Genomic DNA, 25,494 nt, shown 5'->3' with positions numbered 1-25,494 from the left:
ACCACCCCAATTGTATACGTTATATTGTATTAAAGGGATAGTTCACCCCCAAAATTAAAATCAAATTATTGACTTAGGAATGCGACAAAAAACTAAGAAATATCCATGAATTCAAGTCTCCATGGAGTGAGTAATCGATAGAAAAACCATTTTTTTGGGTGAACTATCCCTTTAACATATACCATACAGATTGGACAAAATTCCATTTTATTCATCAAAAGAAAGTTACATAGTAACACTATAATGGTGCCCCCCTCCCACCTAAATGACCTCACCATACACATCTTATTTGTCGTACAACAGAAGCATATAAGGCTCAATGTGGCTAATAACGCCGTTAGAGCGACTACTATAAAAGCCACACTGTAACTTCACAGTCCTCTGTTGACGGTTTAATGATTGACTTCAAAAGACCTTGCTCGTTATTTTGGCGGGGGCAAAACCGCCGCCAGCTGCCCTGTTTTGTCTCTCTCCCCTCTCTCTCTCTCCTCTCTGAGTTTCTTACTGTGTTCATATCTGTGTTGACCCAAACACATTCAAAGTCCAACTGCAGTCGCACGTGGGGGGAAGGTTAAAACCGCCACTTTAGCGCTGAGCCCCGTCGAGGTATGAACCCTCTCTCAACCCCATACTGCAGATTTTGCAAAGAGCATGTGATCCAAATAGGTAGAATTCTTGCCGTTTTTTAAGTCTTCGTTAAGCTGTGAGATTGAACGGGAGAAAAAAAAAAGGCCCTGGTTTGCTGAATTGTGCTCAGTAAGCCATTATCCCCCTATACTGCACTGCAGTTTATTCAGCCTTGTTATATTATTGTCAGTATGTCATTGTTGCTCCCGCCATCCAGGAACCAGTTGGACTCATTTGCATCGGTTTGGTAAGATGTTAATCGACTGTTTTGCCTGGGTCTCTCACTATATATTTTACTTGTAGCTATAGGAGACTTTGTCTTTTGAATCTTTTAAATAACCTTTTAATTATGTTTTTGGCTGGTGTGGATTCTTGTCGCATTAGTTTAAAGGCAGTGGTGTAAAGTAACTAAGTACATTTACCCAAGTACTGTACTTAAGTACAATTTTGAGGTATTTTTACTTTACTGGAGTAGTTCCACTTTTCAGTACATTTACTTCTACTCCATCTCGGAGGCAAATATTGTACTTTTACTCCACTACAATTATTTGAAAACTTTACTATAGTTGCTTTGCAGATATCAATTATTATATTATAAAACATAATTAAACCACTCAACGCGTCGTGAGCTTGTAGATCTGCTATTTTCAAACATTTGAGTACTTTTACTTTTGGTACTTTAAGTATATTTTGATGCCAATACTCTTGTTTACTCAAGTAAAAATTTTGTTTTGAACACAGGCCTTTTACTTGTAACAGAGTATTTCCACATTGTGGTATTGATACTTTTACTTTAGCAAAACATGTCAGTACTTCTTCCACCACTGCTTAAAGACCACACATTTGTGGGCTTCATAGTTTTAACAAAAGACCCGGGGCTGTTTAGTTAACATAGACAGCAAATGAGTGAAGTTCTAAGCTTAATGCTATTGTTTGTGGAATGGGCTCTTCAGTGCATGAGTCATTGTGTGGCTTATGGTTTACTGTGTAGGAACATAGCAAACTGGAGTGTTAATTATGCCTAATTTATACTCCATTGTATGATGGTGTCTCATCCTGGCCTTTTTTTCGGAACTTTGAAGGTTCTATTTGGGTTTATTGAGTTTATTAGGATGATAGGATTAGAGTTCTTAAATTCTGCCCGACCCGACGCTTACGGGCCGGCCCCGAAATCTATGCTAATTAGTCGGGCCGGGCCGAGCCTCGGGTTCCAAAAAATAAAAATAAAAAATCTATTACCCCCAAAAATACATTTCAACTGCCCCTAGTGGCCTAACGGTAAGGCAGACGGAAATGGCAGTGGATGTGCTGGATGCAGCTCAAAGTGAACCTTACTCAGGTATCTAGTTTGTCGCCGTCCGACCTTCCTAGCCTGTGTTATTAAAGGGATACTTCACTTTCACATAAAATAAACATTTAAAAAAAATATTTAAAAAAAATGAAAGAAGTTATGGCAAAATAAAGGCCCCCTCACACATTAGTAGGACACTCTAATGCGTGAGGGGGCCATGAATTTTCCATTACTTTTTTCATTTATTTTTAATATATTTTTTAAATGTTTCCCCGACCCGAAAGTGAAGTATCCCTTTAAAGAAAAACTGGGCGACAATGGGCAAAACTCAATCGTAAATCAGCGAACGAAAATTGGCGAAAGTGTCCGTTTTCAAGATGTTTTGGCCATTATCTCTGGAAGGTCCAATCCGCTCAGTTCAAAGCTAGTTGGATGTGTGACTTTGAGGACATTAAGCACATAATGACACTTTTTTTCTCCGGGTTTTCGGGCCTAAAAGTATGGTAATTGTTCGGGACGGGCCCAGCGTCGGTCCTGTTGAGAACTCTAGATAGGATCCCTGGGGTCCACACATAACATAAAAACATGACAATAAACAAGACTATTACAAAACATTGCCATGAAAAAAACTTGACAGTCCGTATGCTTCCTTTTGACAATATGTACATAGTTCCCCTTTCCCAGGTTTGAAGGTTCTATTTGGGTTTGAAGGTTCTATTTAGGTTTGAAGGTTCTGTTTGGGGTTTGAAGGTTCTATATAGGTTTGAAGGTTCTATTTGTATCATGCGGTTCTTTCTGTGTGTTTGAAGGTTCCGTCTGGGTCTAGCAGGGTAACTTGCAGTACCAGGAGCACGGTTGGAATGTTGGAGCTTCGCTCCATATTTCCGTAACGTACTCCATTACCCCCTGACAGCCTCAGCCCGGTGGAATGGCATGATGGGAGAGCATTTATCCAGGATTAGTGATCAGTGCCTCTCGCAGCGTTCCACAAATCACACACCTTTTGATTTATTAAGTTATCTGTGTGAGTTATAGGAGCAAACGCACTGTAGATCAACATGAAAGTATTGAACTCCCCTCTCTAACCGACCGGCCCGCTGTAGCCTTGAACACACAGTATGTCTCCTGTCTGCATGTTTCATACAGCTAGTTGTTCTCAAAGGGTGGTTCCGGGGACCTCCCGGGGGTCCTTGGGGTGGTCCCAGGGGGTCCCAGTACTCCAGTATAATTAGTTAGTATAGCTTCACAATCATTTGAACCACTTTAACCATGTTTTATACTTTGGCTAATCAAAAATAGCAGATGTACTGTACAAGCTCACAGCTCAACAGACACACTTAACCACAAATGCAAAAATAGCGTTGTGAGCTTGTAGATCTGCTATTTTGACTAGTTTGGGTCTCAGTCAGGGAGACATCAAATTTCTCTTTTGGGTCTATAGAGTTTAAAAAGGTTCTGGAACCACTGAACTGACCTATCAAAGCTTGTAGAAACTACTTTTATTATTAAATGCCATTAACCCGTTAAATCTGGGGACGCATCTGTGTCATCTTCCATTTTAGCTATAACCATTTTTTATACTTTGGGAAATTTTTTTTTAAATCGTGATTTTTTTTTTCCAAAACATTGAATATATATATTTTTTAAAGCGAACATTTGTAACTCAAATCTTTGCTTCTGGGGGTTCCTGGAACTAAATATTTGGAGATGGGGGTCCGCAGCCAAATACATTTACATGTTTGAGCACCACTGATATTATAGCAACATAGGTTTTTCAGAAACCTGTTACGATTTAGAATACATTTGTAGATGCGTTCCCGGATTGAACGGATTAATAAAAAAAAAAGTGGAGATGAACCTGAAACATTGTAGTGAGTTTAGATTAACCGCTTAACATTCATCTACACAGGGTGTTAATGTGACTCTGAAAGTATAAGAATGGACCCTTCTGGGTCAATTTGTCTGTGTTTACAGTAGCTGTCTATTTACACTCATGGTCCATATTGTCCTTTTACTTCAATAGTACTGTCTATAGAGCTACAGGTGATGTTTTACTTATATTTTTTGAAATTATACATTGCATTTAATCACTTTCTGCCTGGCATCCCTATTTTGGGCCTCTCGTTATAGGCAAAATGATGAAAACTAAATAAAAAAAATAAAAACTAAGCTACGATAACTAAGACTAAATATATTGACAATTTTGTCATCAAAACTAGACTAAAATGTTAGTGAGGGACGAGTGGAGAAGAGATCCAGTAGAACTAAAAGACAAGTCATTTTATGCTTGGTTGCGCTCGGGTCGAATAGCCGATCGAATAGCCGATCTACAAGCTGCGACGCGTTGTGAGCTTGTAGATTGGCTATTTTCAGCATGCAACCAAGTGTAAAATCACAAATCAGGCAGCCACAACGCCATCAAGGCACCGCCAAAATACATTTAATCGACTAAATCAACTGTAGATTTAATCGACTATAATCTTATGATATCTAGTCGACTAAAACTAGACTAAAACTAAAACATTTCAGATGACTAAAATATGACTAAAACGAAATAAAAAAATGCTGTCAAAATCAACACTGGAGCAGAGAGCACCTTGTTTCTGCCATGGAGAATGATTTCTAATGCGTTTCATAACGGCCATAGGGAGCGTACACACACAGTGCTGAAGTGTTGCTGAAACCAAGGAGGTTGTTATTTTCTCTCCTTTATGGGTTCTTCTAGAAATGGCACATTAAAGATAATAAAGAAATGGGGCCCAGAGAGATTGCAGTCACCGGTAAAGAGTATTGTTTAAGGGAAATAATCTGGATCTAATTAAAATTCTCAGCATTCCACTCATAGCTCGAGTTTTGCCAAAGCACTGTATGGACTTTGTTTAAGTTCTCTCTGTCAATAAACTCAAATAATCCTGTTTTACACGACCCAGCTGGCCTCGCACCTCCATGCATGAGGTCAGCTATAATGCCCAGGGACTATGTTGTGGTCATAGGCAGTAGTGGACACTAGTAACAAACTACATTTACTTGCATTACTTTTTTTCAGTGGTGGAAAAAGTAGTCACATTTTTTTAAGAAAAATGCTGAAAGTCCGGAATTCAAAATGTACTTGAGTAAAAGTACTAAAGTATTGGCATCAAAATGTACCAAAAGTAAAAGTACTCATTATGCAGAAGGTCCCATTTCAAATGCATAAAAATCTTTTGAAAATATCAGATCTACAAGCTCACAATGCGTCTCATCGCGACGCATTTTGAGCTTGTAGATCTGCTATTTTCAAATAGCCTAGGTATGAAATAGGGCTAAAGTGGTTAATGTATGTTTTATAATATAATAATTTATATCTGCAAAGTAACTAGTAACTAAAGTTTTCAATTAAGTGTAGTGGAGTAAAAGTACAATATTTGCCTCTGAGATGTAGTGGAGTAAAAGTACTGAAAACTGGAAATACTCCAGCGAAGTGAAAATTTCTCAAAAGTGTACTTAAGTACAGTACTTGAGTAAATGTACTTTACACCACTCTACTCTACTGGGGTTGAGTACTTTGTCCACAACTGGTCATAGGAACATATTATAATATGTTTTCCTAAATGAATAGTTGGGCTGCCATAGCTAAACATGTTCATACATGTTCAGATAAACAGGTTTGGCCAATCAATAAATCTGTTAGTGGGAGAGACCGGTTTGTGGGATTGGACTATTTCACAGTGGTGGAAAGTAACTAAGTACATTTACTCAAGAGCTGTACTTAAGTACAATTTTGAGGTACTTTTACTTTACTGGAGTATTTCCACTTGTCTGTACTTTTACTTCTACTCCACTACATCTCAGAGGAAAATGTTATACTTTTGACTCCACTGCAATTATTTGAAAACTTTAGTTACTAATTACTTTATAGAGTTTGATTATTATTACAAAACACAATAACCATTCAGCCCTATATATATATTTCGGCCATCTGAAAATAGCAGATCTACAAGCTCACAATGCGCCGCGATGCGACGCATTGTGAGCTTGTAGATCTGCTATTTTCAAATGATTTTTATACATTTTGAACTTGTGAAATGGGACATTCTGCACAATGAAATGGGACATTCTGCACAAGGAGTACTTTAAGTATATTTTGATACCAACACTTTTGTACTTTCACTCAAGTAAAAATGTGTAATTCCGCACTTTCACTCGTAACAGAGTATTTCCACAATGCAGTATTGATAATTTTACTCAAGTAAAACATGTGAGTACTTTTTCCCCAACACTGCTCTTACTTAGGTAAATCGTCTTGAGTACTTCTTTCCACACCGCTGTGCTATATGTGAGGCTTTGCACAGGGTGCTGTGGAATGAGGGTGATTCATAAGGAACTAATGGGTGTCTGAACCTCGTTGAGGGGGCGGGGGTGGGGGGACTAGCTGAAGATTTATATTTCTCCTGATTATGAAGTATGTGGAAGCTGAATGTTTAGCATTCTGGCTCCTCTGTGTTGGAATGCCAGCCCAGCAGACAGATGAGCCCGAGCAGCGTGTCAGAGGAATGGGGTTTGAACTGATGGAAAAAGTAACTAAAAATACATTTTGCCTTTTTATTTTACTTACGTTTTGATTTACGAGTGTTTCCATTTAACCCATTAAGCATGTGTCATTTTAAGATTTCTTTGGCTATTCAAAAAAATAGCAGATCTACAAGCTCATAGCGCGGCACCGAGTGCCGCGCTATGAGCTTGTAGATCTGCAATTTTTTTTTAAATCCTGAGATTTTTTGCAAATCTATGAATATATATATATTTTTTAAAGCGAATTTTGTAACTTGTAACTCAAATCTATGCTTCTGTGGATTCTACAAATGTCTTTGAAAAAAAAAGATTGTTTCTATATCAGTGGTTCAATTTGTGTTACAAATGTTCGCTTTAAAAAGAATATCACGATAAAAAAATAAATAAACAGATCTACAAGCTCGTAGCGCGCCACTCAGTGCCGCACTATGAGCTTTTAGATCTGCTATTTTTTGAATAAAAGAATTAAATTAAATTAAAGAAATGAAAATGACACAGATGCTTTCCCGGGTTAAACACATATAATAATGTATACTTCTACTACAGTACATCTCAGAGTCAAATATTGTACTTTTTACTGCACTATAATTATTTGAAAACTTTATTTGCTAGTTACTTTGCATATTTAGATTATGATTACAAAACAAACATTAGCCCTATTTTTATACTGTGGTTATTAAATAACTGCAGGCAGATCTACAAGCTCACGATGTATTGCTATGTGACACATTGTGAGCTTGTCGACCTTTTTTTCTACTTTTACTTATAGCAGAATATTTCTGCATTGTGGTTTTGCTACTTAAACTTAAAGGTTTGCCTTTTTTTCTATCGATTAGTCACCCCATGGAATAATTTGAACAGTCCGACCGGTACGCAGCGGTTCCGGTAGGAGACACAAAGGCGACTCTCTGTGTGTCCTACCAGAACCGCTGCAATTCGAGTCTCCATGGGGTGACTAACCGATAGGAAAAAAAGTCATTTTGGTGGTGAACTATCCCTTTAAACTTAAATAACAAACGTGAGTACTTGTCCCAGCGTGGCGAGCAGGCCAGGCCAGTGGGACTGTTTTGTGTGTTGAAGGCGGGCTGGTGTGGAGAAGGACGGCTCTAAACGTATGTAAGTCCTGTTGGAATTGATGAGGCAGTGTAGGATGTAAAGATCTATGAGTCATGATGATTAGGGCTTCTCTTTCTATTTGTTTAGCGTAACTCGTTGGTTTTGAAGAAGTCATTTGTTGCTTTTGAAGTGTGTGTGTGTGTGTGGGGGGGGGGGGGGGGTTGTACAGTGCCTGCTGTCATCCATATAGTTGTATCATAGTAATAATGCAGTCCACACGCCTTTGTGGTATGTGTATATCTGCATTGAACCCATCCTAAGTAACAGGAGCAGTGGGCGCTATGGGGGCAGCGGGACCAAGTGCTACTACGAGCTTGTAGATCTGCTATATGTTTTAGAGAAATCTGTGCAAATCTTTGAATATATATGTTTTTTTAAATGCTTCTGGGGGATTCTACAAATGTCTTCTAAAGAAAAAAAAGTTGGAGAAAAAAAAGAAAAATGTTGCTATAATATCAGTGGTTCTCAAACTTTTTTCATGTCAAGGACCACCCAAAATGATATGTATTTGGCCGCGGACCCCCGATTTTCTTTTCAAAAGTAGCAGATCTACAAGCTCATGAGCACGATTGATTGATCAGTAGAATAAACATGCTGATCCAGAAGGCTGAGAAGAACCACTGTGTTTAGAGTATAGGTGGTTTACTTAACACCTGAGTGGTAGCCTATAATCTTGCCTGGAATTCCAAAAACGGTAGCGCTGTGTCATAACGTACGTACGACCACGCAGTATAGTGCTCGTGTTGACGCTGCGAAAATCAGGGAGTCATTGAACAGTAATATGTGTTAGGTTTTACACGCTCACGGTTCAATTACCACCCCGTAACAAAGCCAGTAACTCAACTCAACGTCTGCTAGAGTAGACAGACTTCCTCACTATGGTGGGAGAACTTTGTTGGGGTCAAGGTTCACATTGGAATGCATTTGGAAAGCAGCGTTTGTTTGTGTCGCCTCTGTCTCTCCCCCGTGTCAAAATGCATACGCAACACTTTGATTGGTCCATCGCCCCGTCCATCGAGGCCTTCGAGTCTCTTCTTAACCCATTAAATCCGGGAAATCTGGGGGAAATCGGTTTTTGTGCAAGCTCAAAGATATCTACATATTGTACATACACATAAAAAAAAGCAGCAGGTACTGTATGTACATGAGGTTAGACATAAGGTGCAAAAGGTAGCAGCACAATGGCAGGTCCACACATGAAGGTATAGCCGCATAAGACAAAATCCTCACAGTAACAATGAAGGGAAAAGTAGGAAAAGTAGTTTTCACATGCAGGGAACGACCGACAGACAGACAGACAGACAGACAGACAGACAGCATGAGGGAAATGTGGTTGTCATGGCAGTGCTGCAGTTATGAAACACACAGGACAGATATTAGGAATAAGGTGCCAAAAAACAAAAGTAGATTTAGGGTGCTTGCTTGGCCCTCCAGGGATTTGCATGTTGTATGAGCTATTAACAGGTATGGATGTCAATGTAGTCAAAGTGGACATGAACAATCTATCCCCGGTAGTAAATATGAACAGTCAGTCCACAGGGGATGATGATGAAGAAAATAAACTATAGGGAGTCCTCCCAGGGCTCTGTACTAGGTCTGCTGTTATTTCATATAGGGATGCAATTTTTCAAGCAGATAAAGGCTCTTATTATGTAATTTCTTAGTGAATAAAATGTTATTTTGTCCAATCTGTATGGTAGAGTATGTTAATACAGTATAACCTATACAATTGGGGTGGTTGTATTGTGTGTCCCTGCTCTGAGACATTCAGTCCTTGTGTCTAGGTGAGACATGACCTTTGACACGATCCCGTTTCTGGTTTGACACCAATTTCTCCCCTGAGCAAGCAGGCCCGGCCCTATTAGCTCAGTGGTAAACAATTCTGCAGGTGACCTGGGTTCAAATCCAGGGTAGGAGAAGAGGAAAGTTACATGAGTGCAGCTTTAAGCTGTCAGAGAGAAACAAGCGTCTGACTCAAACTCCAGCGCTCTGTCTCCTTGATCGTAAAACACACAAAAAGAAAAACAATTATCCTTGTTGTGCGTGCGCTGGCCTGAGGCTACAGCAGGATCTGGAGAGCAGCGCCCTGTCAACACACACACACACACACACGCACACACACACACGCACACACACGCACGCACACACACACACACAGGACGTTTCTCAGCAGAAAAAGACATTCCACACCCAGCCATCAGCACCACCACATCCTTCCCCTCATATGTCCCCCCCCCCGCACAGGGATGCCATACAGGGGGGCTATTTTCAGTGGTGTGGAGTACATTTACTCAAGTACTGTACTTAAGTACAATGTTGAGGTTTTTATTCTTCTACTACATCTCAGAGGCAAATATTATACTTTTGACTTTTGTTTGAAACCTTTACTTACAAGCTATATTGTAGATTTACAAAACATACACCACATTAAAGGAATAGTTTACCCCCAACAAGCTCGTTGTGCGGCACGAAGTGACGCGCTACGAGCTTGTAGATCTGCTATTTTTGAATAGCCAAAGCATAAAATAATGCTTTTTTTTTATTAGCTCAACTCTAAAATGACACGGATGCTGTCCCGGTTTTAATGGGTTAAATAGACGATCTATAAGCTTAACCCTTATTTTTTTTCTTTTACTTTTTGCATATTATTTTGAATACAGGACTTGTACTTGTAACATACATTGTGGTATTGCTACAGTACATGTTTGAGTACTTTTTCCACCACTGTCTATTTGTGAAGGGCTCCGTATAGCGTCCAGGATGCCTTGTGTTGTGGATTGATAGAGCCTTCCTGGTCGAAGAGCCCCGGAGGAGCAAGATAATGAAGGAGCGTGTCCTTGAGAGCGCTGTGGTGTGTGTGTGTGTGTGTGTGTGTGTGTGTGTGTGTGTGTGTGTGTGTGTGTGTGTGTGTGTGTGTTTGTGGGGGGGGGGTTTGGAAAAGAGCAGCGCGGACAAGTTTTGTTGCCTTTTATGTGGACTTGCTGTCTGTGTGCCTTCGTCACTGTGTTCCTACTGGAGGCTTCACTGTGGAGAGGCTGCTTTGGAGGTTTACTCTCTGAGGCCAAGGTCAACTAAGGGAGGGTGTCAGTGATATGTTTGTTTAAAAAGAAACAAAAAAAGTGTTTTGTTAAAGGGATAGTTCACCCCCAAAATGACGTTTTTTTTAATGGATTTGTCGCCCCATGTTTTTTGTCACATTCCTAAGCCAATAATTTGATGACCGGCAGTGGTTCCGGTAGGAGACACACAAAAAGTATCTCCTACCGGAACCGCTGCCTCCATGTCAAGTCTCCATGGGGTGACTAATCGATAGGAAAAAAAAGTCATTTAGGGGGTGAACTATCCCTTTAAGGGAAGGGTGTAAGCGATATGTTTAAAAAGAAACAAAAAAAGGTGTGTTGTTAAAAGGTCACTATATTCTGATGGTCATCGTTGCTATAGAGTGTTAGTTCAGTAACAGGGGTCTGTCTCCTCGTCTCTCCAGCTCTTCAGTGAACAGTTTCTGTTAGCAATTTGATCCAATCAGGAGAGAGAACCCCCACAAAGACAGCTTCACTTGTATAGTGTTTCAGTTCCAATTGTGTCTGCTCACTAAAGAAATATCCATGAATTCAAGTCTCCATGGGATGACTAATCAATAGAAAAAACGTATTTTTTGGGGGTGAACTATCCCTTTAAGCCTGATTTATAGTTCATCGTGTGATGGTATCACACTGCAAAAATCGACCTACAACGCGGTGTGGATGCGACGTGTTGTGAGCTTGTAGATCGGCTATTTGCGGCACGTGTAGGCCTGTCACAATTATTACATAATCGTCTAATCGCAATTATTTTATATAATCGCAATTCTTTTTGCATAATTGTCACAATCGTCATAATCAATTCCATGTTAAAAAATGACATATTTTCAAAAAATGACAAAAATAGTGGAAATAGCAGATCTATAAGCTCAAAACGCGCCGCGATAGATCGGCTATTTCCACTATTAATGTTTATTTTTAAGTATAAAGTAATTAAATATGTGTTATGTGTCATATCTGCCCTGTGCAACTTTTGTTTACGAAAGCTAAAAGGCATGTGCTGTACGTCTCACAACGGAGCATAACTCAGGCATTAGATATGACACATGCATACTGTGTATGCTGTGTTGTCTGTCCACTGGAGCCCTGGGTGATTATATCATGTAATGGAGACCAGCTGATAAGTGAAAACCATAAGACTTGTATGTAATGTGTGCTAACAACTATTACGCCCCACAGAATGAGTAATATAAACACTATAGTCTTCAGACCCAGGCTAGCGGTGTTGACCTTGCCAGAGCTCAGATAAGGCCCCTCCAAGAGCAAGCTCTGGCCTTATCCTATAGCCCTAGCTCACATTTTGCCTGTTCGCTCTCGAACCTATACCTCAACTAAACCTCTCCTCTGAATCACAATGAAACGCGATATTACCCATTTCACTTATTTATCCTGTATCCTGTATTGGATGAAATTGGTGACCTGACAATGTTTTCTTTTTTCTAAAAGAGCTGAACAGACGGGGAGACCCCTGTTACTGAACAAACACTCTGTAGCAATGATTGCTATGGGAATAGAGCTATTTAACACTTAACAACTTATCACTTACAACCCCCTTTAACTGTTAAAAAATACCAAATGTGACCTTGTTTATATCGGTGTACTTTCTGCGTCCGCGCTAGCGCGCTATCAACACTTTGACCCATATCTCTGTGAACCAGGTCGGCCGGTGTGTGTTTTAATAACACCAACCCAAAACCTGCCTCTGTTTGTTTTTCGGCTTCCATTAACACATTAACTCATTCACTGCCAGAACTTTTTTTTTTTGCGTTTGCCCACTGCCAGAGATTTTTAATTTAAAAAAAAAAGTACTCAGGAGCCGAGATACAAAATGTTTAAGTTTTAAGTTAACAAGGAAGTGGATGGGAGTCTAGATCTTCAACAAATCATATCTCCTTGGTCTTTGGGTTAAAAAATAAATAAATAAATAAGAAAAAAAAAAAAAGAAAAAAAAAGATATTTTTTTTTTTTGAAAAAATTAAAAGTCGTTTTAGTCGTTCTTGGCAGAGGGGGCTTAAAGGACAAAAGTCGTTTTAGTCGTTCTAGGCAGGGAATGAGTTAAGACCGGGAACGCATCTGTGTCATTTTAAGATGTCTACGGCTATTCAAATATAGCAGATATACAAGCTCTTGTAAATCTGCAATGTTTTGATTTTTTTTTAAAAATGTGTGCAAATCTTTGAATATATTATATTTCTTAAAGCGAACATTTGTAACTCAAATATTAGCATTTTGAGATGGGGGTCTGCGGCCAAATTACTATCTAAAAATGTTGTTGTTCCAGGGACAGAGATCGGAGATCGGAGTTACAAATATTTGCTTTAAAACACAAATGTTCACGATTTTTCCAAAAAATAGCAGATCTACAAGCTTGTATATCTGCTATTTTTGAATAGCCAAAGAAATCTTAAAATGACACAGATGCGTTCCCGGTCTTAATGGGTTAAATACCTTGAAACCCGTATTCGGCCTCGCTGCATGCAGCTACAAAACCAGCCATTAAATGACTTGAGGGGAAACAAGCCTCTTACCATATCCAGAGCATCTCGGGAGCACAGCCAGCCGCCATGAAGCCCCCATTTATACCTCGTCGTACAGTGGTGTGTGTGTCGTGCGCTGAAAACGGCAGACCTACAAGCTCAAAGCACTGCGCGACGCCCCGCGTTGCGAGCTTGTAGGTCTGCTGTTTCTGACACGCGACACCGTCGTACGACTAAGTACAGCTTAGCAGTGGTGTAAAGTAACTAAGTACATTTACTCAAGCACTGTACTTGTGTAAGCCTTATTTTATACCCAGGCTATTTGAAAATAGACGATCTACAAGCTCACAACGCTCCGCATCGCGACACGTGAGCTTGTACATCTGCTATTTTCAAACATTTTAGAACTTTTACTTTTGGTACTTTAAGTACGTTTTGATACCAATACTTTTGTACTTTTACTCAAGTAAATTTTTAATTCCGGACTTTTACTTTACTTGCATTGTAGTATCGATACTTTTACATAAGTAAAACATTTGAGTACTTTTTCCACCACTGCAGTTTAGGCTGTAATGGTTCTCAATCTCCCTGCCTCTCAAATCCTCTCTTTATTAGACAATAATGAAGAGGGGGGGCTGTGATCGCTGTTATCTGGAGTGGGGTTGTTTTCGGGAGGGGAATAAAAAGCCTGTATAAGACCTAACAGGCTGTAAAATGTACACATACCACTGGAGTTGAGTCATGCAGCTCTCTCTCTCTCTCTCTCTCTCTCTCTCTCTCTCTCTCTCTCTCTCTCCCCCCCCCCCTCCCTGGCAGGTTGGAAGTGAGTGGAGGGCTCATAATCAGCTTCAGAACTTGGGCTGCGTTGCGCTGAGTTGCCAAGAAGCGTGTGTGTGTGTGTGCGCTTTTGCTTTTCACATGAGGAGCGCACACTGTTCCACCTGTATGACTTTCTATGGTTGTGCCAACGTTGTTCTGAAAGCCGAACGCTCTAAAGGTTAAAGCGATGTATCGACTAATTGAGAAGCACTTTTTTGGGGGGAACGGATATTATACAGTATATCTATCTATGAATTCAGAGACGCTCTCTCTCTCTCTCTGTCTGTCTGTCTGTCTGTCTGTCTGTCTGTCTGTCTGTCTGTCTGCCTGTCTGTCTGTCTGTCTGTCTGTCTCTCTGTCTCTCTGTCTCTCTGTCTCTCTGTCTCTCTGTCTGTCTTTCTGTCTGTCTGTCTGTCCCGGGCATAACTCAGGTGCCGCCTGACCAAATGGCCGGAGATTTTGGCGTGAGCGTGTCCCCTATAGATGAAACTTGGCCTAATGCATATCAAACTGGCCGTACTTGAAAATCCCTCTGCTATAGGGGTAGAGAAGCACTGCTTTAGATAGCACACACACACACAATGCAGTTTGTTTTTTATTCTAGGGTTATGTCACTGGTCTTCCTGACTAACAGCTCTTTGAACCATTGTTCCACCATGGAGGGTCTAGCTGCTGTTAATTAAAGTAAACATGGAGTGATCCTGTTCGTGTGTGTGTGTGTGTGTGTGTGTGTGTGTGTGTGTGTGTGTGTGTGTGTGTGTGTGTGTGTGTGTGTGTGTGTGTGTGTGTGTGTGTGTGTGTGTGTGTGTGTGTGTGTGTGTGTGTGTGTGTGTGTGTGTGTGTGTGTGTGTGTGTGTGTGTGTGTGTGTGTGTGTGTGTGTGTGTGTGTGTGTGTGTGGTACAGTAGATGAGGCCCAGCTGCCATCCGGCTATAGTATATCTATAGCTAACAGTACAGCCCTCCTGTGAATACTTCATTGGTTGGACGTCTGAGGAAATGGTTTTCATTCCATTCTGAGTCGAATGTGAAGGAACGAGCCTCAGATATAAATAATGGAATACGCACACACATGTACATACTGATAATACGGTATAGCCACCGTTACTTTATATCGTTGCTGTCGGGCAGAAACCTTGTATCTCCATGTTTAGTTTTTCGTAGGCTAAATGACTTGCCTACTTCATCATACAAGTGTGTCGCACAAAAGTAGAGAAGTTAGCCGATTGGCTTGTTTCTACTATGGTCCATTAAAGGTTCATTAACCCATTAAGACCGGGAACGCATCTGTGTTTTGACCATTATTTTACACTTTGGCTATTCAAAAATAGCAGATCTACAAGCTCATAGTGCGGAGCTTGTAGATCTGAAAGAACTTGTAGAATTTGAAAAATCTGGAACATTTGTGCAAATCTTTGAATATATATAGTTTTTTAAAGCGAACATTTTTTACTTAAATCTTTGCTTCGGGGGGTCCCTGGAACAACAGTTTGGGTGGTCCTTGACATGAAAAAAGTTTGAGAACCACTGATATTATAGCAACATAATAGAAAATTAAAAAACTGTTAGGATTTAGAAGATTTCTAGAATCCCCCGGAAACAAAGATTTGAGTTACAAGTGTTCGATTTAAAAAACATATACATTAAAAGACTTCCACACATTTTCACGATTTTTCCAAAAATAGATCTACAAGCTCATAGCCGCGCTATGAGCTTGTAGATCTGCTATTTTTGAATAGCCCAAAGAAATCTAAAAATGACACTCAGATGCGTTCCCAGTCTTAATGGGTTAAAGGTCAAAGGTTACGCTAAAAGGATAACACAAAAAGCCCAGGGGGCTGGTTTCCATTGTGGTCCGTCCTTTTTTTGGGGAGGATTGCTTAACCATGTGTATCAAAATAAGACAATTACAATGTTTTACCAGTCCATCCAGAATTTTATATTTAGGCCTTACTGCTTATGGAAAATAAGAGTACTGACGCAGCTTCTCCAAACACTTGAGTCCAGGCATTCGGAGCATTTGAACTGCCTGAAAGTACTTAAAAAACAGCTATAACAAGTTGTCTTTATGTAACTCCAATACGGTGATTCCAAACCTGTTTCATTGCTAATATAAATATCAATATAATGTAACGATAATAACAATTATGATAACAATAATGATGATAATAATAATAAGGGCAATGGCTGCCGTAGCCCCTCAGTCTGGTCTCATGCCCTTCAAAAAATGTTCTGCCCTGAGGCCACAGTGTGCCTTGATGCCCCGTCCACACTGCCCCAGTGATGCCCCGTCCACACTGCCCCAGTGTGATGCCCCGGCCTTGATGCCCCATCCACACTGTAGAGGTTTAAATTGTCCACTGGAAGCATGTGGCTTACTCGTTTGCTCACTTATTGTATTTCCCAAAAGATTGTCTTAAAATAATTCACTCCAGACGGTTGTAAAATGTACTTGAAGTTTTACTTCTCAAAAGACAAAAAATAATATTCCACAGGTTACAATTGTGTGAGATGAAGACGGTAAGAAAACTGTATGCTTCCAAACTCCAAACTGTCTGACTCTGACTAGCACTGATTGACTCTCAGTCCCACTGAAGACAGCAGCTGAGTCTAATCATCAAAATGTCACAGTGACACAATACACACCTGTCCTTACTCAACCTTAATTATCACAGGCCTTAATTAACAAAGGTACTCTCTGAAGTTCTCTTAAAGCAAAAGTCCTCTTATGTCAGTACTTGTACATACATATAACATGAATTAAACATATGAATTTAGCAATTATTTATCTTCTTCAAATATTTAGGTTTTACCATTTTTACTCAATACACATTAATTATGAAATATCAATATGAACTGTTATCTCTGTGGTTTGGCTTCCACATACCCGGCCCCTAATTGCTTTCTAGTATGGAAACAATTACAAATTATCAAAAAAAGAAAGAATTCAGCCGATCATCTTCTTCCTTCTTCCAAGGGTAGGTAGAGAGAGATAGAGAAAGAGAGTGGGTGGTGGTAGTAGGGGGGGGGGCTCACACAGCTTCTTGTGTGTGTCTGTGCGTGTGTGGGGGGCTTCACACAGCTTCTTGAAGTAGGCAGACTTTAGTTATAGGCCTCTCAAGTTCACTAGTCTTCGTCTTGACCCGAACCTTTCGGACCAGTCCATTCTCATCTTCTACTGTCTTGACAATCTTTCCCATTAGCCATGAACCCCTAGGGGCTGAGTCGTCTGCAATCAGGACTATGTCCCCTGGGACAAAATTACGTGAAGGATTGAACCACTTCTGACGTTTCTGGAGTTCAGGCAAGTACTCCTTGGTCCAGCGTTTCCAAAAAAGATCACTCATGTACTGCACTTGCCTCCATCGCTTACGAGCATACAGGTCATCTCTTTGGAATAATCCTGGGGGCAATGAGGGATTGTTCTTCAGCAACAGCAAGTGCTGCGGGGTGAGAGCTTCCAGATCATTCATGAATGTTTGTAGGCTTTCCTCATCAGCTAGGCTTTGTTCCCTCAGAGTAACATTCATGATTTTCCTGATGGAGCGGATGATCCTCTCCCACACTCCACCATGGTGGGACCCTGTTGGTGGATTGAACATCCATTTGATGTCATGTTGGAGCAAGCTATTCTCTATTTGTGCAGTATTCCACTCCTGCATAGCTTTTCTGAGCTCACGATCAGCTCCAACCAGGTTGGTACCATTGTCGGATCGCATCTCCTTCACCTGACCTCTTCTTGCGATAAATCGACGGAGAGCATTGATAAATGAATCTGTTTCCAGTGATGTAGCCATCTCTATATGGACTGCACGACAGGCAAGGCAGGTAAAGATAACACCATACCTTTTAACAGATGATCTTCCGCGTTTAACATCAAAAGGCCCAAACAGATCCACTCCAGTTCTGGTAAAGGGTGGGTCGTCTGGCATGACTCTGTTTTTTGGCAGATCTGCCATCATCTGTGTGCCCAATGCACCATGTTGTCTACGACAGGTTGTACATTGAGACAGTATTTTCCTGATCAATGAGTAGGCGCTGGGAATCCAGTATCTTTGGCGTAAATGAGACAAGATGTGATTACGCCCACTGTGTCCCAGCCGCTCATGAACATCTCGAAGAATCGGAACAGCCACACGATGGTCTTTAGGCAGGATTGCTGGGTGCTTGGCTTCAGCAGGCATTGCTGCTCGACTAAGTCTCCCTCCAACACGAAGGATGCCATCTTGTAGAATAGGATTTAGTCTAAAGATCTGACTACTTCTTTTGATGAGCTCATGCCGCTGAAGAGCAGTTATTTCCTCCTGAAACTTCTTCTGCTGACAGTGACTGATGATGATCAGTTCAGCTTGTCGCATTTCATCCACAGTAAGGTAGGTCGGTTTGAGGCTCTTTTTGTAGCTCAACATTTCCTTGTTCACTGATTGTTGATCTTGGTGTATTCCATCCAATTCCTTTCTCTTCTGTGACAGGATTCTCAGGGTACTTCTGACTCGGCTGAGCCATGCCACTGCCTTTTTTAGACGTGTCCATGAAGAGAAGTATCCAATCAACTGTTGCATCACATCAGTGCTTTCTTCCGCTGTAACAGCATTTACCAAAACACTTTTCTTCACCTCAGGATCAGCTGCTGTAAGGCACTCCAGATGATCACATTTCTCTGGCCATTCTTCTCCTGGTTTACTGAGAAAATCAGGCCCTGCAATCCAGACTTTGTTCTGCATGAAGGTGCTCACCTTTTGACCCCTAGAAGCATAATCAGCAGGATTCAGTTGAGTGTTTATGTAGTTCCATTGCTGCACTTTTGATGCTTGCAGGATTGTGGAAACCCTGTTTGCCACGAATGTCTTGAATCTGGTATTCTCATTGGCTATGTACTTAAGCACAGCAGTGCTGTCTGTCCAAAACATAGAATCTGACAGCGAGAGCTGCAGCTCCTTCTTCAGCATGAGATCCACTTTAACAGCCAGCGTTGCTGCTGTCAGCTCCAACCTTGGGATAGTTGTAGGCTTGAGTGGGGTAACCCTCGCCTTCCCCAAGACGAATGCGCAATGTATTTGATTTCTCTTGTTCTGTTGGACTAGGTATGTGACGGTACCATAGCCTGTTTCGCTCGCATCGCAAAAATGATGCAGCTGAGCCTTCACTACTTCTCCATACTCTGGTGGCTTGAAGCATCGATCCACTCCAAAGTCGCTGAGTTGCTGAAGCTCTTCCACCCACGTGCACCATTGTTGTGCAAGATGTTCTGGCACCGCGTCATCCCAGCTGGTTCTCAGTCTACACAATTCTTGCAGAATGCATCTGGCAGGCAGTATGATTGGTGACAACATCCCTAGTGGGTCATATACAGAACTCATCATTGACAAGATTCCTCTCCTCGTGAGGGGCTTCTGTTGTATGTTCACTCGGAACTTGAACTGATCTGACTGGATACACCATTGTACCCCTAGAACTCTCTCAACAGGAAGCGAATCCTGGTCAAGGTCGAGGTCTTTGACTTCTTTTGCTCGATCCTCTTGTGGAATGTTTGCTAACACTCCCACGTTGTTACTCATCCACTTTGTCAGCCTGAAGCCTCCTTTCTGACAAGTGGCCTTCAGGTCATGATATAACTTGACTGCGTCTTGTTCAGAGGTGACTGATCTTAGACAGTCATCTACGTAAAAATTATGCAAGACTGTATCCACCACAGCTGCATCAAAAAGGTGTCTGTTGTCTACAGCACATCTTCTCAAGGCATAGTTAGCACAGCTTGGTGAGGAAGTGGCACCAAACAAGTGCACCGCCATCCTGTACTCCTGCAGCGCCTGTGAGACGTCACCTTCTGGCCACCACAAGAACCTAAGAAGGTCAGCATCTTCTGGTGGGACTTTAACCTGGTGGAACATAGCTTCCACATCAGCCATGATAGCCACCTGTTCTTGGCGGAACCTTGTTAGGACCCCGATCAGACTGCTTGTCAAGTCTGGCCCTTGCAGCAGTTCTTCGTTAAGCGTGGTTCCCTGATACGAAGCACCACAGTCGAATACCACCCGTATTTTGTGTTTTTTGGGGTGATATACGCCATGATGTGGGATAAACCACACCTTTCCATCACAGCGGCTTAACTCTTCATCTGGGACTTTCACAGCGTAGCCCTTATTGATCATATCTGCCATGAATCTGACATAGTCTTCTTGGAATGACTGATCCCTCATAAGCTTCTTCTTTATGTTAAGCACACGCTGTTCTGCTAATGCTCTGTTGTTGGGCATTTTAACGGCAGTATTCTTCAATGGTAAGCCAATAGAATAGTGGCCATTCTCAAGTTTTGTTGATTGAGAGACTCTGTCCATAAACAACTTATCTTCCTTAGACATTTCCAGCTGCTCTCCTTGAGCAGTCTCAGGAAAATCATACTTAAATTGTTGAGTCCACAATTCTTCCAGTCTAGCGACAGAGATCCGATTGGTCAGGATCTGTGGATATCCAGTCTTTGTCCGACTTCGGGTGTTCTCGCGCAGTGGTCCATTTATGGTCCATCCCAAAGCTGTGCGTACTGCATAAGGTCCATCCTTAACAATGCGGATTACCTCCTCTGGTTCCAAAGCCTTTGCAACATCCGTCCCAATCAATAGACCTATGTCTGCCTCAATTGATGGGATTTGCACATCACGTAGATGAGGCCATTTATCCACTTCTTCCTGGGTTGGGATATTCTCCTTACCCACAGGGATAGCGTGTTGTGTAAACACTTCAGTGAGCTCCATGTAGTCATCTCCATCTAGATTACTCACTTCCAGATCCGTTACAGCATTGCAGGAGATTGTCTTTTGTTCTCCCATAGTGGTGAGAAGGATGTTCACCTTTCTTCCTTGCAGATTGAGGTCATTCATGAGCTTGTTAGTGCAGAAGGAAGCATTGCTCCCGGGATCCAAGAATGCATAGCAAGTCAGCACTTTGTTGCCTTTCTTCGCTTTTACTTGCACAGGAACAATAGCGAGGATACTATCAGTGCACCCGGCCCCAGTTTGGGAGCATGTGTCCTCCATGCCTACAAATCCGCTGATAACAGATTGCTTCTCCGTTGGAGCCTCCGACAGAGCCTCCTCCTTTGGAGGGTCTTTAATTTTCTGCTTTATGTGTAGGAGTGAAGGGTGTGTTGCTGAACAAATCTGACAGCTCAACTTTTCTCCACAAGCCTTACTCATGTGTCCAAATAGGAGACAACTGAAGCAAAGTCCTTTGCTTTTCAGGAACTCCAGTTTTTCTTTATGCAGCAGTTTCTGCAGTTTCTTGCACTGTTCCATTGTATGGTCTCCTTGACAAAAGATACAAGGTTTGCTGAATGCTTTGTCCGCTTTACCTTGTGGTTTCTTCTTCTCACTTGTACCAACAGCAACACTTTTCTGTGTGTTTACTTCTGTAGCTGTAGTAGTGAAACTTTTCTTGCCACTTGGCTTTTCTGCCTTTTTGTCTTGCAGCTGCCCTTGGGGTTTATCCTTCAGTTCACCAAACACAGGGTGCGAAGCAAGTTCAGCCTGCCTGTTGATGAACGCCACAATATCTTTGAATCTTGTCCTGCGATCTTGCTTTTTCTGAATGTCCAAAGCAACGCTTCTGAATCTCTCTCTCAACCTGTATGGCAGCTTTGTGATGATCGTGCGCATGCTGGCAGCACTTTCCATTTCATCCAAATAATCCAGATCTGCCATTGCATTTCCGCAACTTGTTAAGAAGAGAGCAAATGATTCAAGTGCATTGGTGTCCTCTGCTTTAATGCTAGGCCAAGACAATGCCTTGTCAATATATGCCACTGAGATTTTGTATTTGTCACCAAAGCGCTCTTTCAGAAGTCTCTTGGCTTCCTGGTAACCCTCATCTGGGTCCATGTGAAAACAGCTGCGGACTAAATCCCTAGGCTTTCCACTTGTGTGTTGCTCCATAAAATAGAGCCGATCTTTGCTGTTTTCAGTCTTGGTCTCTACACCATGTTCAAACGCTTTCATGAAAGAATGATACTCCATTGGGTCTCCCTTAAAGATAGGAATGGTCTGTGGTGGCAGTGTTGAATGTTTTTGCTGTTTCATTAGGCATTCGGTAATGTCATTTTGTCTTTGCATGACAGTAACCAGAGTATCTGTTGTCACAGAATCATTAATTGAAATGACAGGAACCTGTGCCACATTGTTACCTGCATCTCTTCCACTAGTGCTGTGCTGACTCCCGCCACTGGCTACACCACCATCAGTGTGGTTGCCATTGGATTTCACTGGAGTAGACGTTGGCACATTCAACCTGTTGCGTTTGGTTTTGCTTGACACCACTGAGCTTTCATATTTTAGCAAAACATCCAATTGTGCGTTGGCAACAGCAAGCCCGGTTTGTAGCTCTAATTCCTCTCTTTCTGCTTTGAGCTTCCTTTCCTGCTCCTTGAGCTTCAATTCCTGCTCCTCTAGAGCCTGTTTGTGCTTCAAAGTAGCTGCTTTTGCTACCAGTCCAGCTTTTTCCATTTCCAACCGTGCACGTATCGTTGAAGATGATGAAGCAGAACTAAATGAGGTACACTTAGATTTACTGGACTTCTTGGATGTGACTGACACACTGTCTTCAGGGCGGACAGCATCGTTAGCCTTACTAGCCTCCTCCTGGCGTAGATTGGCAACATGTACCCACTGCTCTACAGTTTGTACAAAGTCTGTGTAACAAGTAGCTTTTGGAGCAAACCAATCCTTTTGGTCTTTGCTCATCTCATCGTCACGTCCCACTTGGCAAAATGCTTCTTTGACAAAGTCATTCAGTTCACTGAATTGCCATAACAGCTATATGTACACAGCAATATTTCACTTACAGTTTTCACATTTGAATCATCATCCATTAATGCTTGAATTTCGTTATTTTTCCCTGTAAGATGACACAATTTAGCTCTTCTTGAGGCCATTTGTTTTGTCACATTATCTTCCATTGCTTTGAGTGTTGGCTTAACCACTCGCTTTTCTGTTACACTCTCATTCATGATTATTTGCTTCAACTGTTAGTTGTTCCAATATTCAGACAGTCTTAGTCTTTTCCACTTGTTAACCAACAGTCACAAACACCACAGACAAGATTGTAATTCACTTGCAAATTCTCCAACTCCACTTCTTTAGCTGTGTTTCAACTGTTCACAAACAATTAACAGCAATTGTCTTCTTTAGTTGACTTCTTGAGAAAGTTGTTAGGTCACTTACATGAGTTGTCGAATAAAAGCTCCATTTTGTTCCATAAACCTCTTCAAAGGCATCTTATCCACTGTCAAGCAAGTTTTCTTACTAAATGTAGAGGTTTAAATTGTCCACTGGAAGCATGTGGCTTACTCGTTTGCTCACTTATTGTATTTCCCAAAAGATTGTCTTAAAATAATTCACTCCAGACGGTTGTAAAATGTACTTGAAGTTTTACTTCTCAAAAGACAAAAAATAATATTCCACAGGTTACAATTGTGTGAGATGAAGACGGTAAGAAAACTGTATGCTTCCAAACTCCAAACTGTCTGACTCTGACTAGCACTGATTGACTCTCAGTCCCACTGAAGACAGCAGCTGAGTCTAATCATCAAAATGTCACAGTGACACAATACACACCTGTCCTTACTCAACCTTAATTATCACAGGCCTTAATTAACAAAGGTACTCTCTGAAGTTCTCTTAAAGCAAAAGTCCTCTTATGTCAGTACTTGTACATACATATAACATGAATTAAACATATGAATTTAGCAATTATTTATCTTCTTCAAATATTTAGGTTTTACCATTTTTACTCAATACACATTAATTATGAAATATCAATATGAACTGTTATCTCTGTGGTTTGGCTTCCACACACACTGTCCCTTTTCTCCTTTGCTGCTTTCCTGTCAATATGTTTTTTAGACACCAGTGTCTTATTGAGATTCTGAATTGGAATAAAAAGCTGTATTTCTTTATTTCGGCGATAGTTATGCTATATCCATTAAGTTCGGGAAAGCATCTGTGTCATTTTAGATTGCTTTGGCTATTCAAAAATAGCAGATATACAAGCTCATAGCGCGGCAGCTATTGTTTTTTTTTTTAATCGTGCATATTTGTGCACATCTTTGAATATATAACATTTTTAACTCCAATATTTGCTTCTGGGGGGTCCCTGGAACGAAACATTTTGAGATGGGGGTCCGCGGCCAAATCCACATAATTTTAGGGGTCCTAGGGGAAAAATGTATTTCCGTGGACTTAAAAATATTGTTTTATTTGATGGCCTTTGATGACTTAAAACAATTGACACACACCAAAGACCAATTTGCCTTGCCCTAAAACGCGACCCAAGGGTCCATTTGGTTCCATTTGTACTCTCTTTGGGCGCTAGTTAACACTGAGGATTTTACTGTGCAGTTTATCAAACAATCTGAAAGGTACTTGTTGTAGCTGAAGGGTTAAACGGGTGTTTTTGTTGTTGCTGTAGGTGGAGGAGGCCAGCAGGGCGGCAGCAGTGAGCCTCCAGGTGGGAGACGAGCTGGTCAACATCAACGAGATTCCTCTGAGTGGATCCAGACAGGAAGCCATCTGCCTGGTGAAAGGATCCCACAAGACCCTCGCCCTGGTGGTCAAACGGTAAGGAACCTACCCCCAAACCCCCCAAACCCCCCAAACCCCCTCTCTCACACCTTTCCTCCCTGCAGATTAACTTTTATTTTGCCTTGCAGACTTCCAGGCTGATATCAGCCTTTTATTTAACAGTACTACTCCTACAGATTTTGTTCAAAAGTCATTAAACCAAACAGGTCTTTCAGATTTTTCATATTCCATCCTGATTGGCTAAGATTGGCTTCCGAAGTTTGCGGGAGTGCTCCGTTTTGAACAAAACGCCTCAAATCATGAACACAGCGTGCGATTTCCGTGAAATTTTGCACGCACATTCCCACTAGGCCGAGGAAGAATCAGCCTCATGGTGGCGCTATAACAGGCCAATTTGTGTTTTTACCTATAACTGCACCGATCTGCATGTTTCACATCTGTCTTTTATAGGTATCTATCTCTATAGTCAAGTGATCGAGACGGATCAGTCCGATTTTTCATATTTCATCCTGATTGGTGAATTCCGAACATTGCTGGCCCACAATAAACCTACCTGACCGGGCGGAGACCTGTACTCCAAGGAGCACTTTTTCTAGTTTTTAATAATTATTTTGTGTATAATTTAAATGTTGTCAACTAGAAACTTTAAAGGGATAGTTAACCCCCAAAATGCCTTTTTTTCGATCGATTAGTCACCCCATGGAGAATTGATTTTTTTTTTGCATTTCTAAGCCAATAATGATGACCGGCAGCGGTTCCGGTAGGAGACACAAAGAGTCTTTGTGTCTCCTACCGGAACCACTGCCGTCAAATTATTCAAATCAAATTATTGGCTTAGGAATGCGACAAAAACTAAACAATATCCATGAATTCAAGTCTTCATGGAGTGACTAATCGATAGAAAAAAAGTCATTTTGGGCGTGAACTATCCCTTTTAAGGCTGTTGAAGACTACCTTCAAGGCA

The 25,494-nt window shown here is 41.3% G+C and overlaps 1 protein-coding gene across 4 annotated transcripts in view; it reads left to right on the top strand.

The window, feature by feature from the left end:
* The window catches only part of shroom2a (shroom family member 2a), a 93,489-nt gene that overhangs the window by 9,778 nt on the left and 58,217 nt on the right, over positions 1–25,494 (top strand). For all 4 annotated transcript variants that reach the window (XR_013933347.1, XM_080431500.1, XM_080431498.1 and 1 more), the window contains exon 3: positions 24,418–24,566. Coding sequence is in view for 3 of the 4 variants with exons in the window: in XM_080431500.1 (XP_080287626.1) it covers positions 24,418–24,566 (149 nt within the window). In the remaining variant the exon portion in view is untranslated. The remainder of the gene's footprint in view (positions 1–24,417; positions 24,567–25,494) is intronic.

The sequence above is a fragment of the Gymnoscopelus braueri genome, assembly GCF_963280865.1.
Source record: "Gymnoscopelus braueri genome assembly, chromosome: 6".
Taxonomy (NCBI): domain Eukaryota; kingdom Metazoa; phylum Chordata; class Actinopteri; order Myctophiformes; family Myctophidae; genus Gymnoscopelus; species Gymnoscopelus braueri.
Note: the sequence above shows the minus strand (reverse complement) of the source record. Positions and strands in the feature narration are given on the sequence as shown.